Below are 13,117 nucleotides of genomic sequence, written 5' to 3' on the forward strand. Positions count from 1 at the left end.
CACAGGTGCTAAATCCTGAAGTTGTGGTCAGTTTCATAGGCGAAATGACGGCGAACGCTGATTCTGGGCCAATAACTTTTAAAAGGGAAGTGGTTAAATATTTGGAGAAGAAAAATGTAAAAGTGAATAGGGAAAGGGTGGGGGAATAGAAGTAAATGGATAACTTGCTTTGGACAATGGAGTGAATGGTGGCCTCCTGTGCTGTAAAATGGTATCATTTATGAATAGGAAAAGTGCAGTTTGGAAAAGAATAATTCATGTTTTTGAGACTGTCATAGTTTATGTGCAGTCTAAATCCTGGGGTTATTCATGATCTATTTTCAGTGTTTCTCAACACGGATTGCCCTCTGACTTTTTTTGACAATTAGTTAATATTTTCTCTATATATAGAACCAAACCACGTATGATTCGTGCGACTAAACATGTAATTCTATGAGTGAGGTTCTAGTTCAAGTTGTATCCAATACCTAGCAGTAGGTATGTTCGGTTCGGCTCGCCTCTGCACAATGTATAGGTGAACAGATCAAAATGACTTATGTGCTGTGTCCTGTGTTTCAGCAAAAAATAAAATGTTAATTTCATTTGTGATCAGCAGTACTAACCCATTTGCCTGCCAGTACTTTTGTTCCACTAAATCATGACTGTCTATGACCTCTTATAGTCAAAGAGATGGATTGCACACTGGCTTGCAGTGGATAATTCTGTTATAGAATAGATATGCTGTTACTGAATAATTTTGTAGCACGGCATTGAAACTGATGTGAGTGATGTGTGTCCTGATTGCTTTATTTCCTTTTTTAGGAACGTTGCAAAACCGGAGAGGTATAGTGGTGACAACGTAATTTACAAACCACTTGGGGTAGGTTCATAGCCCCCCCCTTGTCAGTAATTGCTCGAACCACTTAGCCTACTGTTTGCCACTTAGAATTCATAACTCGTTTTTCTTAATAGCATGGCAATCATTCAGTAGCATTAACTCGTAGTGCTGTGAAACTGTTGCATGTTTCAACATGCCACTTTATTTGGTTCCAACTTCACGTGCGTATATTTTATCCTATTCCGCAGGAGAATAGTCCAGACATGGTGTATTTGGGTTCATTAACCAACTTTGACCTGACTTTTGCCTGGACTCAAGATAAGTGTGTTCCACTGGTTAGAGAAATCACTTTTGAAAATGGTGAGGTAAGCATGAGTTTAATGTATATGTATCATATATATTTTTAAAATATTGAGCTCTTATTAAATATCATAAAAATTTCCTTAGAGCAGGGATTCTCAAGCGAATGTCCGCGGCCCCCTAGGGGTCCATGAGAGGGTTTCTGGCAGTCCGCCATAAATAACCTCCGGGATTAAAAAAAAAAAAAAATACACCGTCGCATAAAGGTGGGATCAAGCTGAGCAAACTGGCAGCTCCAACACCGACACGGACTTTTGTTTTCCCTCCTCTCGAATGTCTCTGCGATGACGGGGGCAGCTGCCACTGAGCCCAGGCCCCCGCTCGCTGAGAAGGGAGAGAGACGACAGTCGCTGCTCGCAGATCCCCTGGCTCAAGCTCTCCGTCCTCCACTCTCCTCTCACCAGGTCCCACTGGATATACGGGCGGACTGGCCTACAGGCCGAACAGTTTCAGTACAACTGGCAGAGCGCCGCCGGAACCACTACGTGTCCAACCAATTTGACATCTAGACTCACGACCAAAAGCATCCGACTGCACCCTTAACTAATTCTGCGCAATATCAGAAACTCCCAGCTAGCCGATAGATTTTAGCAAGCGTGTTGAGTCACACTATAGTATAGTTACAAGGGTGCTAGCTGCCCTTTGGTGCCTAACTTCATTCATTCTTCACCTGCGAGCCTATACCATAGTGTTGGCAGTCTTGATCTACCAAAGAGGGCATGACAGGCAGACCTGATTGTTCACACCCAATGCTGGGGTCCAGTTAGGACTTCAACCTTCCAGGAGTGTCCTGGAGTCGCCAGGAATAAAACATTAATCTGGATACTGCTGCCAGCAATTTGGGAGAAAAATCATAGCCTTAAAAAAATATATTTTTTTTTTTCATTTTCATTGTACACTTTTGCTTATCAGTTATAAAAATATTGGAGATGGGGGGGAAAGGCTGTTTGACTGACCAACCAGAGAACCGGGACCAACTGATGTGCCGGGAACAGTCGGTGAGGGAGTGGGGGTTGAGGCGGAAAAGAGGGAGGATTGGGGCTCATGTGGAGGGAAAGAGGGAATGGGATGGTCGTGGGGACCCGTATTTTCTGCAATGCCAAGATAGCAGCAGCAGCAGTAACATAGTGAGTAGGAGTGACGCTGGGGGAATTTTTACACAGAAAAAATGTGTTCTGTTACAGGGGGTCTGTGCAATTTTTACAGCATGGGAGGTGGGCCTCAGAAGCAAAATGATTGAGAATCCCTGCCTTAGAGTACATTGCTTAACCCTAGCAATCTGTACCTCTGAGTCTGTTTTTCCCCTTAAATAATTGTAATTTGAAAACAACACCCAGAGATAACTGAAAATATTGCTAAATTATGTTCGCCAACTGATTCTGGATGTGTTTATCAATTTTTAAACTTGCTCTTCTGACCTCTCTCAGAAAGCCACCAATCCTGGTTGAATGGGCAGTTAAGTGGATTACTTTCGCATCTGCATCAGTGCAGCTCTAACGTGCCATGAGATTGTATGAGTGTAGCCTAGGTTGACTTAACTTTTAAAAAAAACACATTTCCTTCCTGCTCTTTGGGCAGTTCCACTCTCAAATTAGGAATCTCATCACAAGGGATTTGAATGTACATTCCTGCCTTCTACCGTTCAATGATATCTTTCAAGATTACAAAAGAATAGCCTGTACCAATGAAAGGGCTGACATTTCTTCACGTCAGACTCCAAAGAAAAATTCTTAGTTTCCTGATGGATTCTAAAATGGGACAGGTCAGGTACTAGATGGAGGAGCTTTGATGACCAAGTGGCCTTTTTTTGCTCTAGATTTGCGTTAAAAAATCTTTTGTTTAATAGCTGTCAAAATACAACTGAACTAAAATGTGTTTGAAGACTGATCATTCAAAATAGGTTGCTTAAAGTATTTAATGGAGTTACTTTACTTTTTAGGAGCTAACTGAAGAGGGGCTACCATTCCTTATATTGTTTCACTTGAAAGAGGACACCGAAAGCTTGGAGAAATTCCAGCATGAAACTGCACGACAGTTGATCAGTGAGAAAGGTAATTTTTTTTCTCTGCCAATGCATTAGTTTTCTTGTTTAGCTACCAATCAGTTGTGGTATGTAAAAGTATTTGATTAATTAGGTGAGCCATCTGTATCACTTATACATTTTACCCAAGAGTGTGCATTTATATAGCATTTCACAACGTCCGAATGTCTCAAAGCACTTCACAGCCAATTATGTACTTTTGAAATGTAGCCACTGTTGTAATGTAAGGAAACATGGCAGCTCATTTGCACATAGCAAGGTCCCACAATAAGATAAACGGCTAGATAATCTGTTTAAGTGATCATCCTAGAGAGCAAAGATAACCCGAGGTGGCTTTTCTTCAGTCAACCTTAAATACCGTCTCTCTCTCAATATCAAGTGCGAGGAGCACGTGGAATTTGTCACTTAAGATTGAGACCATCCATTCAGCTGCCTTTGCTGCTTCTTCCCTATACTTCTGCTTGCCCACTAAGCCAAGCTCTCCCAATTAGCCCTGAACCCGTGTCTTTCTCTAGTTTCTCTTGTCTCCCCTTATGCCCTCTCCAATCTTGTTCAGAGTCCTACCTCCTGCTCCCTTAACCCCATTCCCACTAAAGCGTTCATCACTCAACTTCCCTTCCTGGCCACGAAGCTAGCTGACATTGTAAATGGTGACCTCTCCTCTGCTACTGTCCCCCTATCTTTCAAACTCACCATCAGCACCTTCCTCCTCACTTACCCACTCTCCAACCCTCTGTCCTTGCAGACTACCACACCATCTCCAACATCTCTCTCCACTCAAGTGCTTGAACCTGTTGTCGCTTTCCAAATCCAAGCCCATCTGTCCTGCAACTCCACATTTGAATCTCGCCAATTGGGCTTCCATCCCTGCTACAGCACCGACACGGCCCTAACCAGTGACCATGGTGCATTATCCTTCCTCGACCTCGCTGTAGCCGTTGACATGGTCAACCAAACCAGCCTTCTCAATGCCTTTCCTCCATTGTCCAGTACAATAAGATTGCCCTTGCTTGATTCCACTCTTACAACAACAATGTCCCAAAATGCTTCACAGCAGCGATTATCAAACAAAATTTGACACCAAGCCATATAAGGAGATATTAGGACAGGTGACCAAAAGCTTGGTCAAAGAGGTAGGTTTTAAAGAGCCATTTTAAAGAGTCCATTATAAAAAATGTAATAGCAGAGCACTTGGAAAACAGTGACAGGATCGGACAAAGTCAACATGGATTTACAAAAGGTAAATTGTGCTCGACTAATCTACTGGAATTTTTTGAGGATGTAACTAGTAAAATAGATAAGGGAGAACCAGTGGATGTGGTGTATTTGGACTTTCAGAAGGCTTTCGATAAGGTCCCGCATAAGAGATTAGTGTGTAAAGTTAAGGCACATGGAATTGGGGGCAAGGTATTGACTTGGATAGAGAACTGGTTGGCAGACAGAAAGCAAAAGAGTTGGAATAAACGGGTCTTTTTCCAAATGGCAGGCAGTGACTAGTGGGGTACTGCAGGGATCGGTCCTTGGACCCCAGCTATTCACAATATATATTAATGATCTAGACAAGGGAATTAGATGTAATATCTCCAAATTTGCAGATATGACAGAGCTGGGTGGGCGTGTGTGCTGTGAGGAGGATGCCGAGAAACTACAAGATGATTTGGACAGGTTGGATGATTGGGCAGAAGCATGGCAGATGCATTATAATGTGGATAAATGCGAGGTTATCCACTTTGGTGGCAAAAACAGGAAGGCAGATTATTATCTGAATGGCAATAGATTGGGAAAAGGGGAAGTGCAACGAGACCTGGGTGTCCTTGTGCACCAGTCGCTGAAGGTAAGCATGCAGGTGCAGCAGGCAGTTAAGGCGGCAAATGGTATGTTGGCCTTCATAGCGAGAGGGTTTGAGTACAGGAACAGGGATGTCTTGCTGCAGTTGTGCAGGGCCTTGGTGAGACCACACCTTGAGTATTGTGTGCAGTTTTGGTCGCCTTATCTGAGGAAGGATGTTCTTGCCATGGAAGGAGTTCAGCGAAGATTCACCAGGCTGATGCCTGGGATGGCAGGAATGACGTATGAGGAGAGATTGGGACGATTGGACTAGTACTCGCTGGAGTTTGGAGGAATGAGAGGGGATCTCATTGAAACTTATAAAATTCTGACAGGACTAGACAGACTAGATGCAGGAAGGATGTTCCCGATGGTCGGGGAGTCCAGAACCAGGGGTCACAGTCTAAGGATAAGGGGTAAGCCATTTAGGACAGAAATGAGGAGGAATTTCTTCACCCAGAGAGTGGTGAACCTGTGGAATTCTCTACCACACAAGACAGTAGAGGCCAATTCATTAAATATATTCAAGAAGGGGTTGGATGTATTTCTTAAGGCTAAAGGGATCAAGGAGTATGGGGAGAAAGCAGGGACCGGGTACTGAATTTGGATGATCAGCCATGATCGCATTGAATGGCAGAGCAGGCTCGAGGGGCCGAATGGCCTACTCCTGCTCCTATCTTCTATGTTTCTATGAGCGTCTTAAATAGGAGGGAGAGGTTTAAGGAGGGAATTCCAGAGCTTAGGGCCTTGGCAGCAGAAGGCACAGCTGCCAACGGTAGAGAAAACCGGGGCTGCGAGAGGCCAGAATTGGAGGAGTGCAGAGTTCTGAGGGTTCTAGGGCTGGAGGAGGGGCAAGGGATTTGAACACAAGGATGAGAATTTTAAAATTGAGGCATTGCAGGACCAGGAGCCAATGTAGGTCAGTGAGCACAGGGGTGATGGGTGAACGGTACTTGGAGCATGTTGGGATATAGGCAGCAGAGTTTTGGATGAGCTCAAGTTTACGAAGGGGGCAAGGTAGGAGGCTGGCCAGTAGAGCATTGGAATAGTCGAGTCTAGAGGTAACAAAAGCATGGATGAGCGTTTCGGCAGCGAATAAACTAAAGCGGGGTGGAGTCGAGTAATGTTACCACGGTGGAAGTAGGTGGTCTTGGTGATGGAGAGGATATGGGGTCGGAAGCTCAGCTCAGGGTTAAATAGGATGCCAAGGTTGTGAACAGTCTGGTTCAGCCTCGGACAGTGGCCAAGGAGAGGGACGGAGTCATTGGTTAGGAAACTGAGTTTGTGGCAGGGATCGAAGACAATGGTTTCAGTCTTCCCAATATATAATTGGAGGAAATTTCAGCTCATTAAGCAGTGTGACAAATCACAGGCAGTGGATGGATCGAGAGGTGGTGGTGAGGTCGAGCTGGGTGTCATCAGCGTACATGTGGAACCGGCCGAGGTTTTGGCTATTTGTTGGTGTGGGAGTGGGACGAGAAGCCATTGCAGGTGATTCTCTGGCTATGACTTGATAGTTGGGCTGGAAACGGGAGAGTGTCGTCCCACCCAACTGGACAATGGAGGAGAGGTGTTGTCGGAGGACCTATTCAATCGTAGCCAGAGTATCTCCACCAATGGCTTCTCTTCCCACCCTCAGTTATCTCTGGCATCCCCTAAAATTCTAGCCTTAGCCCCCTCCTCTTCATTTGTACACTGCCCTTTGGCAACGTGAACCAAAGATGTCTGGTCACATTCCACATATACAGTGATGAAACCCAGCTCTACCTCTCCACTACTCTCAACCACTCCAGCGATGTCAGGTTGCTTATCCAATGTCCAGTCATGGATTAGCCTCACTTTTCTCCATTGAGAAGACTGAAGCCATCGTCTTCGGCCCCATAACAATGTCCATACCTGTGCCACCGATTCCGTCCCCGTCCCAGAAATTGTCTCATGCTGAACCATACAGTTTGCAATCTCTGCATCCTATTCAACTCCTGAGCTGAGCTCCTAATCCGGTGTACTCTACATCGCAGAAAACAGCTACTCCCACCTCAGTAACATTGCTCACTTCTGCCCCTGCCTCAGCCCATCTGCGCTGAAACCCTTATCCATTCCTTCACCTCCAGACTCGACTGTTCCAATGCTCTCCTGGCCACCCTTCCATCTTCCACCCTCTAAACTTTAGTTCATCCAAATCTGTGCAGGCCATATCCTATCCTGCATCAAGTCCCATTCACCCATTGTGCCTGTCTGTGCATTTAAATCCCTTCTGGGCTTTGCCCCTCCCTATCTCTTGAACTTCCTCCAGCTCTACAACCCCCACCTCTGCGTCCTGCCTTTTATGCAACCCCCAAACTTAAGCCTTCTAGGCTTCACACTTGGGAATTCTCTCTCTATAGCCCCCACCCCCACACGCACTTCTTCTTTAAGACTCCCCTTAAAACCCACCTCTGACCAAGCTTTTGGTCGCTCCTCCTAATGTATCTTACTTTGGCTCCGTGTCTCTTTTTGCCTGATTACACCTCTATGAACTACCTTGGGTATTTTTCTGTTAAAGATGCTATATAAATGCAAGTTGTTGAATGTACATTTGTGTGGCTTGGCTGTGATGTGGCCCATAATCAAATAACCTCTAACATTAATTAAGAAAACATTTTCTATCCTATACATGCCTATTATTTTTTAAAATGCTTTACTTCTCCATATTCTCCACATCCCCGCTCCTATCATTCATATAGAAAGTGCCAGCCAAATCCAAAATATTGGCCGTGGGTTGAAAACTGACTCTAGAGGTCATTGTTTTCAACAAGTTGAAGTCTACAAGTGAAAATTGAGCCAGTGACATCATACCCCAACAGGTCAACCTTCAAGAAGATTTTCATGCATCAGAGACCTGCTACCACACAATGAGCTATCTTCACAGCCAAATTAGTGGCCTTGAGAGATTTTTGTCCACTATATTTGATACCAGGTGTTTAGTAACCACACTGTTTAAAACTCTCATGTCTGTAACACCATATTCCTCAAATATGTTGAATGCAATGCTTTGTTGCAAGTAATTTTGTTATATAATTTTATCTACTGTATATGCCTGCATTGACCTTCAACAATCCATTTACAACATCCTTGCTTATATACAATACATACATATGAAATATAACTTTACAGCCAATATTGTTAAACTTTTGGGTTACTCATGAACTATAGAGTTAACTCTCATCACAAATTGTGAAAATCTGCTGGCTTTTGGGACTAACAATGTACAGCTCTGCTTGGAGGTGGCGGGTGCGTGGTTAGGTGTGACGCAGCTAATTGTGAAGTCTCTTTCACACGAGCTAATTCAACTGTTTTTAATTCAGTAGGTTGCACAAAGCCACAAGTGACACAAATGTATTAGAGATCAGACACAGTGCTGCACCAAGATGTAATAACCTCCCGTCATACAGTTTTCAGTTTGTCAAAGCAGTTGACATTTTTTATTGACGTCGTCATTATTTCTGGTAGAATTTTTAATGTTCCATTGCTGTTGAGGCATACTTGGAACTTGTGTCGGTTGTTCAATGATCATAAATGGTCATGAAGATTTTCAGTGTTACCAGTGTAAACCGTCAGTCCCTATCATAAAAATGTTAAATGGACCATTAACCACAATTAACATCTGAAGAATATCCGTTTTAAGTATTTATTAATCCTTTGAGCAGAGCTATTCAAGTGGGAAAATAGTTGCATTATAAGACGCCACCTAAAAAATAAAGCTGCTAGTGACTGCCTTGCCTGTAAGATACCTACAGAGTGGTGGAGAAATCATTGCACCATTAGTTATCAGAAATATGTATAATATTTTATCAAAGGAAGACTTTATGCAAACTAACAGTTTTACAGCTCCCAGTAGCAGAAGCATAGTGAAGTAATAAGCCTCACTTATTTTTAATAAATGCTATTTCAATATGCCGCAGAGTAGTTGCTGGCTCAATCAAGACTTTTTAAACCTGATCCTCGGTGTACTAAGTGTACAGTAAATATAATTGACTTGTGAATTATCTGTCTACACACATCTAATGCAACAAAAACACTTATCGAAGATTTTATGAATCTGTAGATTTGGTTGTATATATTTTTTGGCTTATGTAAACATAACTTAAATGGGTAGTAATTGCTTGAAACTAGGCCTGTATTTACACACAACACTGGTCTAGGAAGCTGAGACTAAGGCCTAGAAATTGAGTTGCCTTAGCGCCGCTTTTGCGGCGCTAGAGGGCCTAGCGCTGCAATTGGCGCCGGCGCCGAAATTGCCTGGGGCCCTTCCGCCGCGCTAGACCGGTAGCGCTGCGCCGGCACCGATGACGTCATCGGTGTGCGCAGCGTCCCGGTTGCCATGGCGACGGGCCCCAGCGCCGAAATTCAGTTGCGGCCGCCTCGCCCGTGGCAGCCGCAACTAAGACTCTGGCAACAGAGTCTTACCTGACTTTGCGCCGGCGCATTAAAGGCCCCGCGGCGGCCGGCCGCTTTCCCGCCGGCCGCCTGGCCGCAGCTCCCTCCCCGGACTTCCCCCCGCCCCCCCCCCCCGGAACAGAAGCAAGCCCGGCACTTGTCCGAGGTGCCGGGCTCATTTTTAGAACGATTTTCGCGGGCCGCGGCCGGGTGCAGGCAGCTCCTCCTTAAGGGAAGGAGGAGGCCTGCACTTCCCGAACCTGCCGCACCGCAGCGGGCGCCGCAGCGCCGGAATAGCGCCGATATTCAGCACGTAGCGCCAGTTTTCAGGCGCAAACACCTCTCAGCAGCGCCGGCAGCCGTTTGGGCGCAGAATTATTGAATTTTGGGCCCGACCAGCGCGACTTAGCTCCGGCACTAACTTCCGGCGCTAAAGCCCTGGCTGCGCCAAAACTCAATTTCTAGGCCTAACTGTTGCCATTTGAAAGCTGTGACTACAATACTACAAAAGCAAGCTTTCTCCGGAATGTTTGAAAAGCCAGCTCAATTCAGGAGGGGATTGGGGAAAGAAAGAAGAAATGTCTTTTTTTCATCTAGATGTAAATGCAGTGTCAGTTTATTATGCTGCATTCAGGCGAAAGAACCTCATGCTTTTATTGTGACGATGTTAACCCATGAATAAATTGTCTAGGTACAATAAACTTCCTGCATGCTGACTGTGACAAGTTTCGTCATCCTCTCCTGCATATACAGAAGACACCAGCAGACTGCCCAGTTATCGCCATTGACAGTTTTAGGCATATGTATGTCTTCCCAGACTATAAAGACTTAGAGTAAGTATAGCTTTTCCTTCTGTAACGGTTTGTATTTGGAGAATATTGAAGAAAAAAATTCAATGGTGCTTCTGTGTCATGCAGATCTTGAGTATTTGTGCTCTTGGTGTCTGTAGATGCATTGCATCCTCTATTGTGATATTACCTTCTATATTGAAATCCCAGTTATGCCACCTCTGTAAAACACATTCTCCAGCAGTTTCCGTGGGGATTCTCCCAATTCCCTGCCGTAAAGTGGAAGAATCCCTACAGAAATTCTACCCCTTTTTTATGTCGTAGCTCAGAGAGGACTTAACTTTGCAAAATTTGTTGAACCTTCTCTTTCCACCAAAATATCTTCAATCATGTTTTAAATATAAAAAGGTAAAGCAAATATTTTAAGATGTGAAGTGTATATTACAGATTTGAGGTTTCACCAATGAAAATAAACACGTGGTTGAATTAAAAGATAGTGTTTGTTTGTTTTATATACCAATAATATATTTCTTATCTAAAATTACTTTCTGGCCTCAAATGCTTTAACTGGAAAAAAAAAAGGAAATCTTCCTTTGTTTTTTATATACAAGTTTCCTTAAACCGTAGAGTGGAATTTCCCCACGTGCAAAATATATTGCTTGAAATAAAGCCCGTGTGCTGGTGGGTGGAAGCTGATGTGTGATTTTTTAAAAACTGACACATTGCATTTGACACCGATTTGTCTCAAGTAGAATTTATAATTCTCATCTTTTGATCGTACAGTAGAACAAAAATAGTGAATATTCATGAATTATTGGCCAACAAATGTCTTCTGCCCAAATATTTAAGAGATTTTCTAGTCATATTCCAGTGTGCCCTTTGCTAAAATGGAGTAAATGTACTGTTTGGTATGGTGCTGAGCTATGAATGATCAGGAGGGTTCCAGATGTAGCCCTCTTGTGTAATATTACATGATCTCAGTTAGGGTGCTAGTGGGGTCCTTTAAATGGCTTCAAATGTCCCTGGACACAGGATAGGAAAAATAACCAGGTTTCCGACTCCCAATCTTTATCCACTAACTTCTGCTGGAACGTGGATTTGTTGATCTTCCTTTACCTTTGGTCATGATGGATGGTGTAAAACTTACTGTAACTGTAGCGCCATCTTCACTTTACTTGTTATGGCCATTACATTATAGAATAAACTCCCCTAATTTTTAATGCATGGCTACTTTGGCAGCTTACTGCATATTTGTACCATTAGTGACTCATTTTTAGTGCTGTGCATCAGAACAGCTGTTAAAAGTATTAATTTTTTAGTATGTATTGACAGAACAGTATTCCATCTTTTTAAAGGTTGCTTAGTATGCCCTTACTTCAGGTCAGATTTGAAATATGACTGCAGTTCAGGTATTGTTGAGGATGTGTGCCCTACAGAAATTCTATAGCAAGATGCTTGATTTTTTTTTTAAAGCACAGTATCTTTACAATTTGATTTGATGTTTAGATCATTCATAAATTGCTGTTTGCAGCAGACTAGGAGGCCCAGTGTATAAGATGTAATGTATTCTTCGGAGCTTTTGAGACCAACTAACAGCAGTTCCCATGATTGCAGCAAATTTTGACATTTTATAGATAAAATTGATTGCTACATTTTAGCACTTTGCAGTAGGTGACAACAGATGATCTAAGATGAAATTTAAATTGATCTTCCCTCTGCATTTATCTCTGTTATGTATGCAATTACTTTGCTCTGGAGGACCTTTTGAAAGCCTTCTGTCAATACCAACTACCTGACTGGCGCTTGTATTTGTAAACTCAGTGTTTGACACCTGCTGTTGGCTACCTTTTGGCTGCTATACAGAAAAGCTGTTGCAGGGGCTATACGCTGTGGGAGTTATTGAGGGGCAGCAATAGGCTGTCATTGCTGTAGTGCCCTTGGGGGGGATGGAACAATCCCAGGATCCAACATAGAGTACAAACTGACACTCCATCTTCTGCCTCCTTTTAATTAAATAGCCTCTGACTAACCAAAAAGAAGAATCAATTGGGATTGACTTTTTAAATGGCTTGTTTTTATTTCCTGTTTCATGCTCTATACTTTGCCCAGATAGTTGACTGTTATATTCTTTTAATTTCAGTGCTCCAGGTACACTGAAACAGTTTGTATTGGACCTACACTCTGGCAAATTACACAGGGAATTTCACCATGGCCCAGATCCCACTGATGTAGCTCCTGGACAGGTAAGAAACGCAAGTATCCAGAATTTCCATTGTTAAGATGAAGCAATAGATGCCCAAGGTGAGTTGGAGCTCTAAAGTAATGGTTGTCATGGGGTGAGTTACAAATCTTTAATCTAAACCACAAGACCAAATCTTAATCAGTTTCCAAATGTCTGAATTCCAGCCTGTGCTAACTCACTCCATGGTATCTGGTCTGTACAATACACTTTCTAATGAATGTTAAAATGTTTAAAGTTCTGGGCAGTGGCAAATTTGAGCAGAGAAGACTGATCAATTACAGTTTTAGTCTCTCAGTATATGTAACTTCTGATGCGATGCATTACATAGAGAATAATGAATGAACAGAAGTAATTAATTACAAGGTAGAAATCTCAGTGAAGTGTTAAGTAGGAGGTGCCATAAATTCAGAGCAAAACTCGAGTCTGGATATATATTAAACGCCTAGCTGAGATATTTAAAAATCCATGTGCACAATTTTTATAATCTACACACATTCCTTGGATGGCTTTATTCGGTTTTGATTTCCCAATTATTTTTTTTGTTTTTCTGTGAGTAAATATAACTAACACTGGCCAATGAACAATTACACTGTGATGTAATCACTGCAACACTATTGAGAGATAAT

General features: G+C 43.0%; 1 protein-coding gene across 1 annotated transcript in view; it reads left to right on the forward strand.

Annotated features, from left to right (window-relative positions):
• Positions 1–13,117, forward strand: part of erp44 (endoplasmic reticulum protein 44) — a 128,557-nt gene that overhangs the window by 112,326 nt on the left and 3,114 nt on the right. Inside the window, exons 7-11 of the mRNA XM_085988191.1 lie at positions 802–859; positions 1,066–1,182; positions 3,117–3,228; positions 10,153–10,294; positions 12,390–12,492. Of these exons, the coding sequence (XP_085844317.1) occupies positions 802–859; positions 1,066–1,182; positions 3,117–3,228; positions 10,153–10,294; positions 12,390–12,492 (532 nt within the window). The remainder of the gene's footprint in view (positions 1–801; positions 860–1,065; positions 1,183–3,116; positions 3,229–10,152; positions 10,295–12,389; positions 12,493–13,117) is intronic.

The sequence above is a fragment of the Somniosus microcephalus genome, chromosome 5 (assembly GCF_052327205.1).
Source record: "Somniosus microcephalus isolate GS21.2 chromosome 5, FLI_Smic_1.0, whole genome shotgun sequence".
NCBI lineage: Eukaryota > Metazoa > Chordata > Chondrichthyes > Squaliformes > Somniosidae > Somniosus > Somniosus microcephalus.